This window comes from Sarcophilus harrisii, chromosome 5 (genome assembly GCF_902635505.1).
Source record: "Sarcophilus harrisii chromosome 5, mSarHar1.11, whole genome shotgun sequence".
NCBI classification, from domain to species: Eukaryota; Metazoa; Chordata; class Mammalia; order Dasyuromorphia; family Dasyuridae; genus Sarcophilus; species Sarcophilus harrisii.
In genome coordinates, this window is record NC_045430.1 from 47,681,793 (window position 1) to 47,702,795 (window position 21,003).

Genomic DNA, 21,003 nt, shown 5'->3' on the forward strand with positions numbered 1-21,003 from the left:
TGAAAGAGATCCCAAAATGAAAACTGCAAAGAATGTTATAATTAAATTCCAGAATTATCAAATCAAGGAGAAAATATTGCAAGCAGCCAGAAACAATTCAAATATTGAGGAGCCACAATCAGGATTACCTAAAATCTAGCAATTTCCTCTTTAAAGGATAGAAGGGCCTGGAATACAGTATTCTGGAGGGAAAATGAGCTTGGACTGTAGTCAAGAATCAATTACCCAACAAAACTAAGCATTATCTTTCAGGGAAAAGACTTTAAATGAAATAGGAGATTTTCAGTTATTTTTGATGAAAAGACCAGCACTGAACAGAAAATTTGATCTTCAAAAACAGAACTCAAGAAAAGCCTAAGAAGGTAAAAAGGGAAGAAGAAGAAAAAAAACTAGGGTTTTTTTTTAAAGGTTAAAATGTTTATATCTCTACATAGGAAGATGATATGTATAACTCTTAACAACTGTATCTTTGTAAGGGGTATACTTAGAGGGTGTAGGTAAATTTTGACTTTATTGTGATGACATAAAAAAGAAACTAGGGGTGGAAAGGGATTGTACTGGAAGAAGAGGAAAAGGGAGGTAAAATGGGGTAAATGACATCACATAGAGAAGCAAAAAAAAAAAAAAAAAAAAAAAAAAAAGGATCTATTATAGTGGAGGGAAAGAAGGGAGGGGGATGAACATTATTTGAATCTTAATCTTGTCAGATTTGTCCCAAAGAGAAAATATCATATATATTTAGTTTGATGTAGAAACTTGTCTCACTCTAAAGGTAAATAGGAGGGGAAAGGGGAAAGCAGAGAGAGAGAGATCAATAGAAGGGACAACAGAAGTAAAGAGGAAGAGGATAAGAAAGGAGGGAGTGACTGAAAAAAGGGAAGGCAGATCATGGGAGGTAGTGTTTAGAAGCAAGTGAGGAAGGAGAGGGGAAAAGGAGAGAAAAATATAACTTGGAAAAAAATAGGATGGAGGAAATACAAAGTAATTTTAACTCTCCCATAAAATGGAAGCAGATAGTAGAGTGGATTAAAAGCCAGAATTTGAAGCAGGGAGATACATATAGAGTAAACTTAAAACACTAGAGCAGAATCTATCAGCTGAAATAAAAAAGCAATCATGATCTCACATCAAACAAAAATATAAATAGATCTAATTATGAGATAAGGAGGGAAACTACATCTTACTAAAGGATACAATAGATAATGAAGTAATATTAATACTAAACATCTATACACCAATGGTATAGCATCCAAATTCTTAGAAGAGAAATTAAGAGAGTTGCAAAAATGAATTATAATAGTGGGGGATTTCAGCCTCCCTCTATAAGACCTAGATAAATTGATAGACAGAATAAACAAGAAAACAGTTAAGAAGGTAAATAGAATTTTAGAAAAAATTACAAGTTAATGTTCTGTTTTCTATGTTTATGTGTTTTGATTTGTTTTAAGAATATATTTCTATTTCCAGGTTCACAGTTTTAATAAGGTACTTTTGTCTTTTGTGGGAGTAAATTTTAAAATAATCACAAAGTTTGATTCTATATTTGTTCAGCCCCAGTACATATATGTATGTATTCAGTACCTAACTAGACATAAATATTAAACTTACTTCATTTGCATATATGGATACTTGTTTTGGTCTGATCCAGATACTTTTCTCTTATTCAATGAAGCATTTTCCCATTCTCATTAACATATTACTGGAGCTATAATTATGATTTCTTTTGGAGCAGTGTATAATAGTCCTTTGGAGAAAATTGAATGGGAACAGAAAGAAATATACTTTTCCCTCAGCAGTACATGGAACTTCCATAAAAACTGATTGTGTAATAGGCCATAAAATCCTCAAAATCTAATGCAAAAAGACAGGAATAGTATAAATGCATCTTTTTAGATCAGGAAGAAATAAAATTACATGTAATAAAAACATAAGGAAAACAGACTGAAAAATTATTGGAAATTAAATAATCTAATCCTAAAGAATGAGTGGGTGAAACAAAAAATCATAGAAACAATCAATAATGTCATCCAAGAGAATGACAATAATGAGACAAGATATCAACATGTATGTGATGCAGCAAAAACAGTTCTTAGGGAGAATTTTATGTCTCTAGATGCTTACTTGAATAAAATAGAAAAAAAAAAAAAGATCATGAACTGGGCATGTAACTAATAAAGCTAGGAAAAAGAACAAATTAAAATTCCCAAATTAGACATACCAAATTTAAAATTATGAAAATAAAAGGGAAGATTAAAATTAAAAGTAAGAAAACTACTGATTATTTTTTTTTATTTTTTTTTATTTATTTATTTAATAGCCTTTAATTTACAGGATATATACATGGGTAACTTTACAGCATTAACAATTGCCAAACCTCTTGTTCCAATTTTTCACCTCTTACCCCCCCCACCCCCTCCCCTAGATGGCAGGATGACCAGTAGATGTTAAATATATTAAAATATAACTTAGATACACAATAAGTATACATGACCAAAACATTATTTTGCTGTACAAAAGAATCAGACTCTGAATTATTGTACAATTAGCTTGTGAAGGAAATCAAAGATGCAGGTGTGCATAAATATAGGGACTGGGAATTCAATGTAATGGTTTTTAGTCATCTCCCAGAGTTCTTTTTCTGGGTATAGTTAGTTCAGTTCATTACTGCTCCATTAGAAATGATTTGGTTGATCTTGTTGCTGAGGATGGCCTGATCCATCAGGACTAGTCATCATCTAGTATTGTTGTTGAAGTATATAATGATCTCCTGGTCCTGCTCATTTCACTCAGCATCAGTTCGTGTAAGTCTCTCCAGGCCTTCTGAAATCATCCTGTTGGTCATTTCTTACAGAACAGTAATATTCCATAATTTTCATATACCACAATTTATTCAGCCATTCTCCAACTGATGGACATCCATTCAGTTTCCAGTTTCTAGCCACTACAAAAAGGGCTGCCACAAAGTTCATATGGAAAAACAAAAGGTCAAGAATTTCAAGGGAATTAATGAAAAAAAAATCAAATGATGGTGGCTTAGCTGTACCAGATCTAAAACTATACTATAGAGCAGCAGTTACCAAAACTATTTGGTATTGGCTAAGGAATAGATTAGTTGATCAGTGGAATAGATTAGGTTCAAGGGATAAAACAGTCAACAAATATAGCAACCTAGTCTTTGACAAACCCAAAGATCCCAGCTTTTGGGATAAGAACTTACTGTTTGATAAAAATTGCTGGGAAAATTGGAAACTAATATGGCAGAAACTAGGCATTGATCCATACTTAACGCCGTATACCAAGATAAGGTCAAATGGGTTCATGACCTAGGCATAAAGAATGAAATTATTAATAAATTAGAGGAACATAGGATAGTTTACCTCTCAGACCTGTGGAAGGGAAGGTTTTTATGACCAAAGCAGAACTAGAGATCATTACTGATCACAAAATAGAAAATTTCGATTATACTAAACTGAAAAGTTTTTGTACAAACAAAACTAATGCAGACAAGATTAGAAGGGAAGCAATAAACTGGGAAAATATTTTTACAGTCAAAGGTTCTGATAAAGGCCTCATTTCCAAAATATATAGAGAATTAACTCTAATTTATAAAAATCAAGCCATTCTCCAATTGAAAATGGTCAAAGGATATGAACAGACAATTCTCAGATGAAGAAATTGAAACTATTTCTAGTCATATGAAAAGATGCTCCAAGTCATTATTAATCAGAGAAATGCAAATTAAGACAACTCTAAGATACCACTACACACCTGTCAGATTGGCTAAGATGACAGGAAAAAATAATGATGATTGTTGGAGGGGATGTGGGAAAACTGGGACATTGATTCATTGTTGGTGGAGTTGTGAACGAATCCAACCATTTTGGAGAGTAGTTTGGAACTATGCTCAAAAAGTTATCAAACTGTGCATACCCTTTGATCCAGCAGTGTTACTACTGGGATTATATCCCAAAGAGATTATAAAGAAGGGAAAGGGACCTGTATGTGCATGAAAACTACTGATTAATAAACAAAGCTAAGTATTTGTTTTATGAAAAAACAACAAAATAAATATACCTTTAATTAATTTGATTAGAAAAGGGAAAGAAGAAAATCAAATTGCCAGTATCAAAAATAAAAAAGGGGAACTTTCCACCAATGAAGAGGCAATTAAGGCAATAATTAGGAGTCATTTTGCCAACTGTAAGTCAATATATCTGATATTCTAAATGAAATGGATGGATATTTCCAAAAAATTATAGATAGTCCCAATTAACCGAGGAGGAAATAAATTACATTAATGGTCCCATATTAGAAAAAGAAATTGAACAAGCTATTAATGAACTCCCTAAGAAAAAATCTTCAGGGCCAGATGTATTTACAAGTGAATTGTACCAAACATTTAAATAACAATTAATTCTAATACTATGCAAATTATTTAGAAAAATAAGGAAAGAATGAGTTCTATTACATTCCTTTAATGACACAGATATGGTGTTGATACCTAAGCCAAGTAGGGTCAAAACAGAGAAAGAAAATTTTAGACCAATCTCTTTAACAAATATCGATGCAAAAATCTTGAATAAAATGTTAGCAAAGAAATTACAGCAATTAATCACCGGGATAATACACTTTGATCAAGTGGGATTTATACCAGAAATGCAGAGCTGGCTCAATATTAGGAAAACTATTAGCATAATTGACTATGTCAGTAAGATCATAAAGAAGGGAAAAGGACCTATGTATGCAAAAAATGTTTGTAGCAGTCCTTTTTGTAGTGGCAAGAAACTGGAAACTGATTAGATGCCTATCAGTTGGAGAATGGCTGAATAAGTTATGGTATATAAATGTTATGGAATATAATTGTTTTATGAGAAACAATCAGCAGGATGATTTCAAAGAGGCCTTGAGAGATTTATATGAAATCATGCAAAATGAAAAGAGTAGAATTAGGAGAACATTGTACATAGCAACAACAAGATTATATGATGATTCAGGCCAGTTCCAATAGTTTTGTGATGAAGAGAGCCATCTGCACCCAGAGACAGGATTGTAGAGTCTGAGTGTGAATCACAACATACTATTTTCACCTTTTTTATTGCTGTTTATTACATTTTGTTTTCATTCTCATTTTTTTTTCCTCTTTGATCCGATTTTTCTTATGCACCATGTATATATGTATGATATGTATAGAAAATTTGCACATGCTTAATATACTGGGCTACTTGCCATCTAGGGGAGAGGGTAGGGGGAAGGGAAGAAAAAACCACAGTTTTGCAAAGGTGAATTTTGAAAATCATTGATGTATGTTATTTTGAAAATAAAAAGCTATTATTTAAAAAAAGGAAAGGGGGTTCATAAAACATGATGACATTTGATTGGACCAGGAAATATCCAAAAAGCATTATCTTTTTTGCTTTTGCCTGTATAATGAAAATTGTTAAAATGTGTGAAATCTCATCTTATTTTAAAGTCAGTTATATCATGAAATTCTTTACATTGAAAGTTAAGAACTCCATTCCTATTTGTAGTCTTTCTCTTGTCTTACATGGTTCTTGAATTGATCAGTACTCTTTTTCAAAGCTGTACCACTTCTCTATATTAGTAAATGTTTTAATGAGAAACATTTTTAAAAATTGCTCACCCTTTGGATACTATTTGCATATCTCTGCTTGTCCAGTCTGCTTTTATCTTGTGGAGAGAAATATCAACATATTTATTCATATAGTGAAACTTTAAGCAAATAATAAATAGGTTTGAGAAATTTGTCCTGTTCTGAATTGTTTTACAATCAATGTCTCTCTCCTTTTTCAGGATATTGAATCCCTAACAGGAGGACTGGCTGGTTCTAAGGGAGCTGATCCACCGGTAAGTACAACTATCTATCCAACACATTAGTCTTAATTACTACTGAGTGAAATGATGTGTACAACAGTCTTTCCAGTATGATAATTAGCTGCATGCTATTTGCCATGGATATATAATTTTGGAGGGTGACATAACTGTATAAAGAGAAAAAATAGAAACTGCTTTGAGATGAAAAAAAAATTTAGTCTTGTAAAATGTCAGGCTATCAAAATTGGGATTTATTTCCATTTCTAGCTTGTGTTATTTAAACACTTAAACTTTTCCCTCAGACGTGGAAATTTTGTCATGACTTTAGAATAAATAAAATGTGTTTTTCTTTAATATGAGTCTAATATGATACAATAAGATTAAGGGATTGTTGCTTCAGAAATGAATGTTGATTTCAGTTGAAATAAGTTTGATGGACACCTAGAAATTATGTGGTATTCAAAATGGTGTACTTGTTTTTCATTAAAAGCTTTGAGAATGACACAATTAGATCTTTTGATGGCTTTGAGGAAATGTTAATGATTCAGCATATGTACACCTTAGTCTCCTCAATGGTCACATCAATTTCCATAGAATATTAATTAAAATAACACAATATGGGGGGAAAATCTTTTAAATTATTTTTGTGACAAAATTAAGAAGATAAAACTAACTACAAGGTGTACACATGTTATAATGTGACTGAATCTATGAGCCATGTTATAGAAAAGACTATTAGGGCAATTTTATAATTTTGTAGACATCTTATATATATATATATATATATATATATATATATATATATATATCAAGATTTCAAGCTTCAATCACATGGTTAACAAATCAGCACATTAACTTGTCTGGAATGCTATACTTCTTTCAAGTTCCTATGAAATGTTCCAGAAAGTAATTCCGAAGAGGGGAGAGTTGATGGATATACTATGTTGATTTTTAACTTGATTTGTATGAGAAATTTTTTTTGCTTGCTTATTTTTGATGTGGGAAGATACTTTCATTGATTTTCTAAGACTTAGTCTGTCAAGAATACTAGGAGATGATTGTGGGAAATATAGGTGAGGCTACTGAGACCGTTGAGGGTCACATATCATAATCACTGAAAATATTTATTATACTGTTACATTCAAGGATATCTTATCTAAAAGAAATGACAAGTGGCTTTCAGTATGGTGTGATTTCATTGACACCAATCAAAGCTTTTTGACTCAGAGAACATTTTACCATGTGATCAGTAGGAATTTACTTTTTGTCAGGCATTATATTAAGCCCTGAGCATAAAAAGGAAGATCAAAATGCTCTCAAGAAGCACACATTTTAAAAAGAAGGACACAAATAAAAATAAGTAGGTGCATATATGATGTATTCAATAAATAGAATGCACTTTGAAAGGGTAAGGCATTAATAGCTGGTGGGTAGAAATGCCAAGACTTGACAGTGGATTGGATTCACTGACTGAGAAGGAGCAATTTAAGGTGATACCAAGTTTGAGAGAGCCTTTGTGACTTTGAGCATGATATTGTTTTTTCTAGCAATAGGAAAATTGGAGAGAGGGAAGGTTTAGTTTTAGACATGTTGACTGTTGGATATCTCTAGGACATCCAAATGTTAATGTGTTCAAGGCAAATGATGACATGTAGCATACTATCTTGGGAGAAAAGCTAGAAATGGATATGTGGATCTGGGAATCATCTTGATGGGAATGATCATTAAAGGCATGAAAAGAGATGAAATCTACAAGTGAAAGTGGAAAAAGAAGAGGGTTGGAAGATAACCACATTTAGTAGGGTGACAATATGAAGATGTAGGAGAGGAGATGGAGAAGGTGGTGGATGTGTAGGAGGAAAAAGAGAAGAGAGCTGAGTCATGAAAACCTGGAGGACAGGAAATAGCCAGCAGGAGTATCAAACGCTAAAGAAATATGAAAAAAAAATGATGAGCATTAAGATAATTTATTGAATTTGATCATTGAGAAATCATTGACAACAGTTTCAGTTCAGTAATAAGAACAGAGACAAAATTATAAAGATTTAAGAAGAGAGAAAAGGATGAGTGTTATAATATACACCTATAGTTCCTATTATAGGTGAAGGAGGCTGAGTCTGGCAGATCATTAAACCTCTGGCATTTGAGCTGCAGTAGTTAAAGCCAATATAGAGTCTACATTAAAAAGCAATATGGTGGTACCCAAGAAGGGCAAACTGGCCCAGGTCAGAGACAGAGTAGTTTAAATCTCTTGTGATAATTAGTAATTGGGTAGGATCTGCTTCAGCTCATGACTTGAAGAGAGAGAGAAATGAATAAAGAAAATGGAGATGAATGGGTTTAGCTAAATTGACTTTATGACTTTAGCTAAAAATTAGAGATTCTTTTTATTTATCCCTAGGAAAAAAATTCAACATAGAGTGATTTGCAAGTTATTCATATTCATAGATTCATAGAGTTAATTGCAAGCAAGTAAAGTGTTAATCCTGTAGAAATAAAGGAATATATTCACTCTTTGTATGAATGAACTACCTTTAATTCAACAGGAATGGTGTATATATTTATCTTATGTGTGCTGCCTCTCCCCAGTCGAATATAAATTTCTTGCCAGTAGCCACTGTAACTTTGTTTTGTGTTTGTGTCCCTAGCATCCAGTAAGTTTCCATTTTATAGTTAGTGCTTAAAAATGTTATTTGATAGATCAATTTGGAAAATATTAACTAATTACATACTGTAGGCAGCTCCTTGTACCTCCTCCGGATCTTGTTTCTCTCTTCTTTTTCCATCTATCTTATTATTAAAAGCCTTTTCTCAAAAAAGCACCTGGTAAGCTAATTTACATTACATTTGCAGTTAGGTGAAAAATAAAAATTAACATAACATCCCTAATACTAAAATATTTGCTGAAGAAAGTCCTATGGATTCTGCAGACCTTTTAATTCAATAATTTTCAATTTTAATTCAAAAATAAAAAAGCACTTATTAAGTGCCTGCTATGTGCTGGGTACCAGGGAAATACTCAAAAGAGTTTATATTATATAAGAATTTAACTCTTTATTCTCGGATTGCAAATGAGCTACTTTGGTAACAGGTAATTGACTTTATATTTCTTCCATCTAATCTGAATTTTTGAAGTGTTCTTTTAGAGCTAAATGGTTTTATTCAATTTCTTTGTTCCACTTGTCCCCACTTTTTTTAACTACGGAGTTTGATATGAGGTTTCAAGAGATCCTCTATCTCTCTCCAAAGAAAGTAAGTACCTTCTATTGGAAAATAAAAACAGAAAATGTTATTAAATGATACATAAAAACAATCAGTGTGAAGTCTTGCATTTTATTCATTGTCTTTAAGAACATTTGCTGTTAAGTTAGCCATTCTATGTTATTTTATTTTTTCGGTCTGAGGTCCATGATCTTCATGGCAGTGTTAAAGCCTACTACCAGAAGCACTTGATTATGGCATTTTAATCAAAATGAAATTCAAGGTCCCATGATTATTCATTCATTGACCACAGCACATAAAGTACAGAATTCTGAATAGTCTCTTACAAAGATGCATAGACATGGAACAGTAACTCCTCTAGAATAATGGGAACTTATTTAAATAGATACCATGATGTTTCTAAAGTGTAAATGAAATTGTAGATTTTACTGCTTGGAAGACATAATAGCAACAACAACAAAAAAAAGGAGTTGTAATAGCCAAGTTCTTATCATTTGAAATTATAAAAGGTGTACAGTTGCTTGTCAGTTTAGAGATTTCATTAGGAAATGACTTTCATTCCTCCATTGTGAATGCAGTTTTCTAGTGAATTCTGAAAGGCTATTGAATTTGTTTCTATGATTCACCCTGATTTTAGGTGGTTTAATATGATTTTTTTTCACTTTTTTAAAACAAAAGAGCTTCTTATCCAAAATTCAGTAGCATAAGAGAAACACACATGCAAAAAAGTATCATATCCATGCTATCAACTGCAATTTGAAACAATTTCAGTTTTTAAGGAGATGAAATGAAGAAGAAAATATTTTTTGGTTGAAACTAGAGATTTATCAGGGTAGCAAATAAAAGTGCAAGGTTTCCTAGTATGTTTAGAAACTCCAACTTTGAGCTGATTGGGGAGAAGGAAAGGGACACCTAAAGAAAAATATTCCCCTGTATTGTAAAAGGTTTTTTTCCCTTAAAAAAATTCAAAAATCTCTAGATTTTCCCCATTATTTTAATTTGAAAGAAAGGATAACATCAATTCTGTACTTGCTTTGGTATCCATGATATGTTAGGAGAAAAGGAGATACTGAGAGAAGTACTCCCTCAGAACAAAGTACTAAACATATATTTTGGACTTCCTGTGGAGGATATACAGGAAGGCTCAGCTAGTATCACATCAGATGAAGATGAATATATGGGTTCTAATTCCTATTGTTGGAAAGACTTCCAAAATCTCAGGGTTGGGAGGAATCTCAGTAGTCAGGTGTTTCAATTTACATCTGAATACAAATTCTTCTGTAATACATCTAAACTTTACATGTCAACCTTCTAGTGAAGGGAAAATTTAGAATAGTTTATTTTTACTTTGGGAAAGCCCTGGTAATTAGTTTTGCTTTGATGTACCCCACATTTTTTTTTCCTTTCCATCTTTACCTCATTTTTCTCTTTATACAATGAACATTGTAGCATGGAACTTTTTGATGTATTTAAGGACAATGTCCTGTGATCAAATGATAAAATAGTCCTCTTGGCATCTCTTGACCACACAGTGGTGGTTAAGGCTTTTAATCCTCACAAGATTAAAAATCAGAAAATCTGAGAGGCTTATCCATGTTGGTTTAAGAAAAAGCCTGATTTTTCTTGAGGGTTTTTTCAGATATCAGCTACCTCATATAGAATATAGGCAGGAGAAGTATATATCATATTTACAAAGAATATTTAAATTATATTTTGGTACACCAAGGGTCTTGTGAGCTGCATGTTATAAGAACTTCCTCTAGTGGTATTAGTATAGATCACATTTTAATTATAAACAAAATTAAAAACAATCATTTAAAAGCTCCATTTTCTTCATGAAACCAGATGCTCCAATTAGCTAATTTTCTCTTTGGTTATAATCAAATTTTGCTCCAAGACACTTGGTGAACTAAAAGAATAACATCATTTCGAAAGCTTAATCTAAATGAAGGAAAACAAAAATTTTGAGAAGAAATTTACAAGTGTTCATGGATTTGTACATTTTCTTAATGTCAGCACCTGTTCTAGCCTATAAAACATTTATTTTAGATCTTCCCCACCCCAAAGGCAGTTATTTCTGTTTGAGTGACACTAAGCTAACTGGTATCTAGGAATCTAATTAAGGGAGCAAGAGTACAAATTGGATTTTTCCAGGGATAAAGTTTGTCAAAAGTAGACCTAAAACTGGGATGTGGAAGAACTTTTAATTAAGAACAATTTACACACAATTCAGTCTGCATGTGAATAAGGGATGCAGTCAATGATGGTACAAAGAATAGGTTTTTAATGAAGGCCAAGCCAGGTGGTTGTTATCAGGAGGAGACTGCATTTACATTATAGGTCTAATCATGTAAAAAACAAAAGTAGGAGACTAGGAGTCACTTTATGAAAGAGTAGTGTTAAACCCAGCGACTTAATCATAATGGATCTAGAGCATATGGTAGAAATTTCAGCATTAACAGACACCTAAACCAAAAACTGTAATTTTGCTGAAGAGTATTGTCACAGAATGCAAGAATTATACAGTAATAGGGGGAGACAGTGAGATGTGGCCGTGAATTCAAGATTTAGGTCAAGTCCTGACTCTTATATAAACTATGTGATGCTATGTAAGGTTTTTATCTTTTTTAATGTCCAGGAAGAACACTGAGATTGTAAGTTATATATGAATTAGCAAAATGAATAGGTGAAGAGAGTTTCCAATATAATAGAAGTTTCCCATACTGATGTTCTCACAAATCTTGATAGTAGAATTTAGGGAAAAGAATGTAGCTTATTATTCAAATACCTGAGCCAGAAGACCTGGTAAGATTATTATTAGTTCTGAGTTCCACTAATAAAGTGTGTATCATTGAGAAAGTTCCTTAACTTTTGAACCTCCACATCTTACCTGTAATATTCAGGTAATTATTTCACAATTCATTTCATAGGCATTGTATCTTTATGAAACAACATATAATTTTTGAATGATATAATATTCCACTTTATATCAGGAAGGAGAAATGGAAAATAGGTGCATTTCTGAATAAACTAAACAATAAAGAATTACAGTTAATCAAAGTAAAAAAAAAAAAGGCAAGGAGTCATTCATAGAAGAAACCAAGCAAGCAGAGTAGGACCAACTGTTTGCCAAGTTGGATAGTAATCTGCCATCAAGCAGTCTTTAATGAATTCAAATAAGGTTCAGAATCACAGGTTAGCTCTAAGTAACTCCTGCTTTGAAGGGATAGAATTTAAAATCCAGACACAAAATTAAGAATGGAGGAAATGGAGGATTCATAGATTTAGTGCTGAAAAGAACCTTAGAAATTCTGTAATCCAAACCATATATATATATATATATATATATATATATATATATATATGCATAAATCATATATAAATCATTCCTTTATAATTATATGAGAAACCTTTAAGTTTGGTCACACAATAGGCTACATTATATTCCCTATTATAAACACTGCTCCAATGAAGGTTTTTTTGGAAAGGCAACTGATATTCTCAAGCAGCAGTTCTGGGAATCTTTTAAAGCCAGTGAAAGCAGAGTCAGTGGTAGACAGGATCTCAATAAATAAAATTTACCTGCAGATGTGATGGTGGCATATAATCAGCATTAATATAATAAATAAAATATAATATAATAAATACTTACACGAACATAGACTTGGGAAGATGTTTCTCATTTAGTGGAAATAACATTAAATACTTTTGTAGCTCAAAATTGTAATTCTTAACAAGAAATCTTAAACATACAGACAGCTAAACATGCAGCTTAATAACAGTATTGATAGTTTTTAAAACTGTGTCCTTGTTCTCTGCCAGATTTTTTAGCAGCAAATTAAAAAGCCATAAACAGTTTTTCAAAGAGGATAAAATTAGATTACAAATCAATGTGACCTAAAGCACATTGCTTGTATTTTCAGACCAGCCAACCTCTGAGAAGGAGGTGATAGGGGAGCTGAGTAGGATTGTATCTTTTCCTGTCAGAACACAGGAGTATTAAGAGATATAAATTGTCCCCTAAGTACTACTTTGGCTGACTCCCATAAATTTTGGTACATTGTCTCATTGTTGTCATTATCTTTAGTGAAATAATTGATTGTTTTTATGATTTGTTCTTTGACCCCCTCATTCATTAGGATTAGATTATTTTGTTTCCAATTAACTTTTAATCTTTCCTTCTATAAATGTATATTAAAGGTAATTATTATTGAATTATGGTATGAAAGAGATGCATTTAATATTTCTGCTTTTTTGCATTTGGTTGTAAGGTTTTTAATGCCCTGACAGATGGTCATTTTTTTTTTTAGGGGGGGTTAAAGTTCCAAGTACTACAGAGAAAAAGTATACTCCTTTTTCTTCCTATTCAGTTTTTCCCAAAAGTCTATTATATTTAACTTTTTAAAAGAATCTATTCATTTCCTTGACTTCTTTTTTTTAATAGTTAAATACATTTATCCCTGAGAGTGTAAACTTAAAGTCCTCCAGTAATTTTTGCTGTCTATTTTCTCCTGTAATTTATTTAACTTTTCCTTTCAGAATTTGTATGCTATGTCATTTGGCACATATATGTTGAGTATTGATAATACTTTATTTTCTTTGGTTCTTTTTTATCAAAATGCAGTTTCCTTTGCTTGTTACTTTTCATTAGATTTATTTAAGTTTTGGCTTTTAAATCATGAATGCTATTTTTTTCCATTTTAACTTTAGCTGTTCCAGTTATTTTTAATTCTGTTTGTCTCTGTTTCTCTTTTGTTAACATATTACTGAATTCTAATTTCTAATCCATTCTGCTACATTCTTCTGTTTTATGAGGGAATTCATTCTATTAACATTCATAGTTGTCTCTTGATGTGTACATAAATAAATGAGAGAAAGATCAAGTAGCTTTTTCTGGACACACAACTAAAAGAAACCAGGAAAAGTAGAAATTTAAAATCTCCAATTAAACCCAAAAAATAAAATCCTGAAAATTAAAGGAGAGATTAATAAAGTTAAAAGCAGAAAGACCATTGAACTAATAAATAAAATTGACAGCTGGTTTTATGGGGGGGAGAGAAGCACCAGTAGACAAACTGTTGGTTAATTTGATTTAAAAAAAAAAAAGAAAACTAAATTATTACTATCCAAAATGAAAAGGGTGAATGCATCACAATGAAGAGGAATTTAAAGCAATGTAGTTATTTTGCCCAATTATATGCTAACAAATTTGACAATCTATGTAAAATGGATGTATACTTATAAAAATATGAAACGTACCTTTTTTCTTTCTTTTTATTGTTTTATTTTCTTTTACAACATGACTAATATGGAAATATGGAAATATGCTTTGCAGGACTTTATACGTATAAGTGAAATGAAATTGTCTTCTCAAAGAGGACATAGGAGAGAAGTGAGGGAGACAATTTGAAATCCAAAATTTAAAGAAGAATGTTAATTTTTTTTACAAGTAATTGGGAAATATTTAATGAAATAAGTAAAATATCTACTTTCAAAAAAGAAAAGAAATGCAGAGCATCATCTAATTGTCAAAAAGGGAAGAAAATTTAAAGGAGAAAATGGAAGAATTTTACTTGCTGCTCTAGCATGTTATAGAAAAGAGAACTATGAAAAGAATAGCAGTGATATTGTAGGCATCTTTTCTATGTCCTTTCCAGTGTTTCTAGATAGCTTTTAGTTGTATTATTCCTTTTCCAATGATGTTTGGAATGAAAAACATCCCTCCTGCATTTCTGTTCCATCATCCAGTTGCTGCTTGTTGATGCAAATTTTATCCAGAATTGAATCTTTATTCAATAATTTCTCCATCTTTTGAATGATGAAATCATCATTAAGGCAAGGCTGAAAATATTATCTTCTCTGCTTTGCAAAGGAAGAAAGCTCCAATAGATATCCGGGTAATTGAAGTAAATCTCTCAGAATGCCTGTGTCTTGTTCCTATGACAAATTTGTTTTAGGATATCTTTTCTGAATTCCTTCTCTATTTCCTTATTTTTGGTTGGTCTGCATTATATATTGTAAATAGTTTTCATTTTTGTTTCTGTCTCTATTAATCTTCATCCAAATATAATTAACTCGTGTTATTCCCCCCTGGTTTTCCACTATCCATGAGTGCTTTGTATTTTGTCCAAGCAAATAGCATTCATGAAAAGGAAGAGGGAAAAAAAAAACCCTACCCCACTGCCATGCTCCATTAAGTATCCAGACTTTATTTTCCTTCTCATTTCACTTCTTCGTTTTTACTTTAACTTTAAATAACAGCTCTAGTTCTCATTCCTTCCTCTTCATTTTCCTAATCTATCAGTCCAATAGTCTGAACTCTATTTTGCCATCAATTTATTCTTTTGTCCCCTCTCCTTTGAAGTTTTGGGTCCTGCTAGACAGTCACCTCTTTGCCTCCCTGTTCCCCATGACCATGATTGGTATTTACTTTCAATGATTTGAAGCCAAAGACATATTTAGGTCAATTTTTTGTCAGGTAGCAAAATAGAAGATAGAATTCCCCCTTGCTCTGCTGTATCAGCATTTAAACTGGATTAGAATTTTTCTGGCGTTCAAAGCTTGAAGGTTGGATGCAATTTTGTTTAGAAACATTATTATTATAAACAGTTGTGGTTGCAATCTGTGAAACAATTGGCATTCAATTTCAGGCGCATTATACTGTGTAAATAGCCTTCAGTTGCTGGTCAAGGAACTTAACTATTCTTTCTAATATTATTTCTATATTAAAATATGTCCTGACATTCATTTTTCAAATCAGCATTTGGAACACAGCCCATTTCTAAATTTGGTATAGCCTGTGTAGTGAATCTTTCTTGCTCTTACTTGGATAAAATTTGTTCTTCAGGTATAATCCTTATTCCTCGATACCTTTTTATTCTTATATAACAATTTTATTTTATTTTTTTTGTTCTGTAACATTTTACTTGACAACATGTGTAAAATATGAGTAGAATTCAAATACTGAAATGGCATTTTTTCCTAAAAGGTGACAATTTTTATATTGTATTATGTTGTAGGCCATCTTATGAGGGTAGCACTTGAGAAAATAATAGGTGAACATACATTAAATCCAGACTTTATTAAAAGCATTGAATTGACTTTCATAATAGCAACAGTATTAAATCTCAAAACTTCCCTTGAGCAATATAAAGGCAATGTAACATTATGAATAATAAAAATGTATGCTTTTAAATTTTTTATTCACATTTCAAAAAAAATTGTGATTTAAAAATTGCTATCATTTCTGATCTTCCCTTCCTCTTCTTTTTCTCTTCCCCTTCTTCTTGCTCTTCCTCTTTTTTGCATCTTCTGTGACTTCATTCTGCCCATCTATCTTATTTTTTCTCCTCCTTTTAGTCCCATATTCTTTCTTCTCTAGTCTCTCTCTTTTTCCTTCTTCCTCTTTCACCTTCTAAACTTTCTCCTCTAAATCTTAATCATTTAAAATATAAGTGTGTATTTGTGTATATGTGTGTGTGGAGACAGAGAGACAGAGGCAGAGAGAGATAGAGACAAAGAAACAGAAACAGAGAGACAGAAAGAAAATGTTTTTCTGAGACATATCCATAATCTAAACAGCTTCATATACTGCTAATAGTAGATCCATATGGGATATAGTTACCTTCTTTGGAATCAACATATAAGCCCCCCCCCCCAATACTGCTTTTTTTAATTGTGTATTTTGTAACTATTGTTGTGAATTGAACTGAATTCTGAAATTCAGGTTTAATTCTATTCAATTTTTTCAGTCTTGAATACTAAATTTGGTATTGCTAACTTTGCTTCTTGTAAGATCACCAAGATGTTTCATATCTGCAATGTATTAAGGTATACCTTTTCCCCAGTTTCTGGGTACCAAAGGAAGGATCTCTTATAGATGTCTAGGTAGATCTTTTAGGAATGTCCAATTTTTCTTCAAAAGCAAGATTGACCTTGGCCTAGGGATAGCCCATTTACCACGACTGACCAACTTGGACTTTTTTTTCCCTTTCTCCAGAGTGAGACCTCTTGTTTCCCTATAATTTTTTTTAACTGCTCTAACTCTTTTAAAATATTTCCTTGAACAATTGCCATTGTGACTTTGTTTAGATTTTTCCCCTGTCTAATTTATCAGTTTTGCTTATCTACACACACACACACACACACACACACACACACACACACACCTTTATTATTTATTTTATTTGATTAAGATACAGAGAAGAAAGCTGAGAAACTTGAGGAGGAAGAAGGAGAAAAGGAGGGACTAGGAGAGAGGGTAGAGAAATAATGTAAGACTTAAAAGGGGAGGGAAAATAGGATGGCACTTTATGGCATTTGGGATTTCTTTACTTGCCACTGCAATGTGTGGTGAGAAGAACACTGGCTGTAAGATCAGATAATTTGGCTTGAAATCTGACTTCCACTGCTATCAGAATGAATTTGGGCAAGGTATTTACCTTGGTAAGCCTCACTTTTTTAGCTGTAAAATATGAGGAAATGGATTGAATGCATTAGCCTCCAAGATCCCTTCCAGGCATCAATCAATGATACTATTAATCACTAGTACTAGCATAATATCTCCCAACAGAGATCTTTTCACATCCTATCTTAACATATATCTTAGATATTACCTTAACCTCTCTCTCTTCCTATTGGAACTTGGAGAGAGGCCATTGGCAACTTTGGCTCTTTTATAGACAATTGGAACCCAAATTTTTCTAACAGCATAATCTCTTTTCTGAGAAACTTTGGACCATGTGTATATACTGTACACATTTTCAAGGGCTCAAAATACCTTAGTTTTACTAGATGAATATTTTTGAAAAAAAAAGTTAACATAAATGAATCTTAATCATTGAGAAGTATGTTTAATATTACTTGTTCTGTTATTATTTCTTAGCTTTATAAAATGAATGTTTGAGTTTCAAATAATCAATACATATTTATTAAAACTGCCTATGTGCCATATACTTTTATTACTACTACTGCTATTACCACTACCTCTATACTACTACTACTACTACTTCTACTACTACTACTACTACTTCTACTACTACTACTACTACTACCACTACTACTACTACTACTACTACCACCACCACCACCACCACCTCTACTACTACTACTACTACTTTCTTTTGTGATCTAAGTATCATATTAGAGATCTTTGATTCTTACACTATCTGATTAATTTGACTATAGTACTTAATCTGTATACTTATGCTTTCATATTCCTCATAAATGTTCATTTTCTTTTCTGGTTCTTACATACCATTAATGATGTCTTCTACATTAAAATATTGCAAAACCTAAAACCCAGTTATTTCCACCTCAGCTTCATATATTAAAGGAAAAAAGATAATTAAATTTTTTTGTATAAATGTATTTATTTTCTGGGTAAAGAAAAAAACAGAAAAGAAAATTTTTGCAACAATTGAATAATAACAACAATGATAAAATTATAACATTTATATGGCATTTTAAATTTAAATTTTCACACATGTTATTTGATCTTCATAACAATTCTGTGTGATAGGTGCTCTTCTTATCCCAGTTTTATAAGTGAAGGAAATAATCCTGAGAGAGATTAAGTGGCTTGTCCAGAACCAGTGAATAGATGCCTGACCGAGTTTGACCTGAGTTGTTTTTGACTCTCAGTTCATGATTCCTTCTACTGCATCACCTAGCTTACACAATAAACAATTAAGATGCCAAATGTCTGGAGTCAAGGAAGACAAATTTCTACATCAGCCATGTCCAAATACTTGTTTTAATTAAACAGAATAAAAATCAGCAGAACCAGCAGAACAATTTACAGAATAATAATAGCTGTGTTAAAAATTGAACAACTTTTAAAGCCTTAAAAATTAATAAATTATGATTATAAAAGATCAAGGAACAGACAAATTATATATAAGCTTATGTATAATAGCTATTGCATGTATATACATATATTAATATATTTGTGTATATGTGGCACATATTCGTATATTTTGTTTATATATAACATATATTGTGTACGTACATATATATATATTAACTTGGAGTATTTATTTCTATATATAGAGATATATATTAGAGATATAGAGATAATGTTAGAAAAGCTTGATAGTCTTTGAAAATATGATAATAGTTATTAGTTTTTTATTAGTAATGTCTTGTAACCAAATTCTAATGACAGTTGCCATTGTAGAGTGTACTTCTAGGATAGTCTTCATATGTGATATTTGAAAAGCTTCAGAGATTCTTTTAAAATGCTATAATTCTTGAAGTATGTCAACTTAATTCTGATACCTCAAGAAGAATTTTGTATTTTTACTGGTAAATTTAACCTCCAGATTCATGTGAAAAATGAATGATCTATACTAACCCAGAGAGATTTACAGAGAGATGATGCTTGGACTAATTCTCTTAGAGGCATTTTATTAAAGAGTTATGCTACCCACTAAGGATATTTAAGTATGTGATGTCAGAAAAGAATGAACAGAGAGAACATCAAGAATCAGGGCATTTGAGATATTTTTGTATTTGAAAATCGTCATCAAAGACCTAGCTTTTATGAATCTGTGTGAATCCAGCTGAGATAAGAAAATGTTTGATTTCAACATTTAAAAACTCTAGGAAAAGAAAAGTGTTATTGAAGCATTCATTGTTAATTCCTAATCCACATGTTAGTGCTACAAATTATCATTAGTTAAATATCCAAGAGGGAAAAAAAGGCATTATAGGTATTAATTGTTTTTCTCTTATCAAGGGAAGAATAAATATTTTCAAGACAAAAAAACTAGAGGTATTCATCCTACATTCTTTATTTTATATTTCAAAATAGTTTTTGCATCATACTCAAATTTTTTCTTATGCATTACAAACTAATTGAATGTTATTAGTAAGTAAATTTATAGTACTGATAACAAAAACAACTTAAATATGCTGATAAATTTGTATCTATAAATATATACATTAGGTTTATGTGGTTAGTTTTAATTTTTTATACAAGTGGATTTTTGATAGTAAAATCATTTTTTAAAGATTTTATACAATAGCTACTGTATTATAGGGGCAGTGAGGTGGCATAGTGAATAGAGTCTCAGGTCTGGAATCAGGAAGATGCCTTCCTTCAGTTCAAATAAGGCCTCTGAAACATCATCCTAGGCAAGTCATTTAACTTGTTTGTCGTAGTTTCCTCATTTGGAAATTGAGATGAAGAAGGAAATGGGAAACTATTCCAGTATCTTTGCCAAGAAACTCCCAAATAAAGTTATGAAGAGTTGGACATGACTGAACAACAAAAAAGTTAAATTTATGGCTCATTGTTAATGGCTTTAATTATATCAGTTATTTCTTGCAGTATATCTTTCACAGGTCATGGAATTATTTAAAACTTATTTTCTGTATTAGTATTTAATACCATACTGCCACTGAAGATTTTTAGGAGAAAGCAAAATGACTTTACATTTGAATGATGTTTAAAATTGTCCTATCTCCTTTGTACAGCTGCTTATGATTGCTAACTTTAAAGGATGTAGATAGAAGACAGATTGTATATGTCAAAGAAGTCATTGTAAAATGATTTGTATAGATTCACAGATATCCATTAATTTGTAGGTTTAAATTCCATTTAATTCAACAAGCCCTATTAATAGCTTACCATATGTTAAGTGCTATGCTGGGTATAGTTATACAAAGAGAAAATAGGAAATAGTCTGCCTTCCAAAAGTTTACTTTCCACTTGAAATCATCTAATTTCATCCTCTCTTTTTATAAATGAGGAAACTGTGACAAGGGACTTTGAGGTCATGGAATCCATCCCTTATGATGTGTCCAAGTTCATACACTGCTAAGTTACATACCAGTAGGTTACATGGATAGTAATCAGCAGAGTTCAACATCAGACTGAATGATTCTAGATGCAATGGTGTTTCTGCTATATCATGGGAGTTCTCAACCATGTTGTGGTAGCAAGTG

General features: G+C 31.7%; 1 protein-coding gene across 14 annotated transcripts in view; it reads left to right on the forward strand.

Moving 5' to 3' along the window:
• Positions 1-21,003, forward strand: part of PPFIA2 (PTPRF interacting protein alpha 2) — a 678,249-nt gene that overhangs the window by 177,421 nt on the left and 479,825 nt on the right. For all 14 annotated transcript variants that reach the window (XM_031938557.1, XM_031938565.1, XM_031938559.1 and 11 more), the window contains exon 3: positions 5,812-5,865. In XM_031938557.1, coding sequence (XP_031794417.1) covers positions 5,812-5,865 — 54 coding nt within the window. The remainder of the gene's footprint in view (positions 1-5,811; positions 5,866-21,003) is intronic.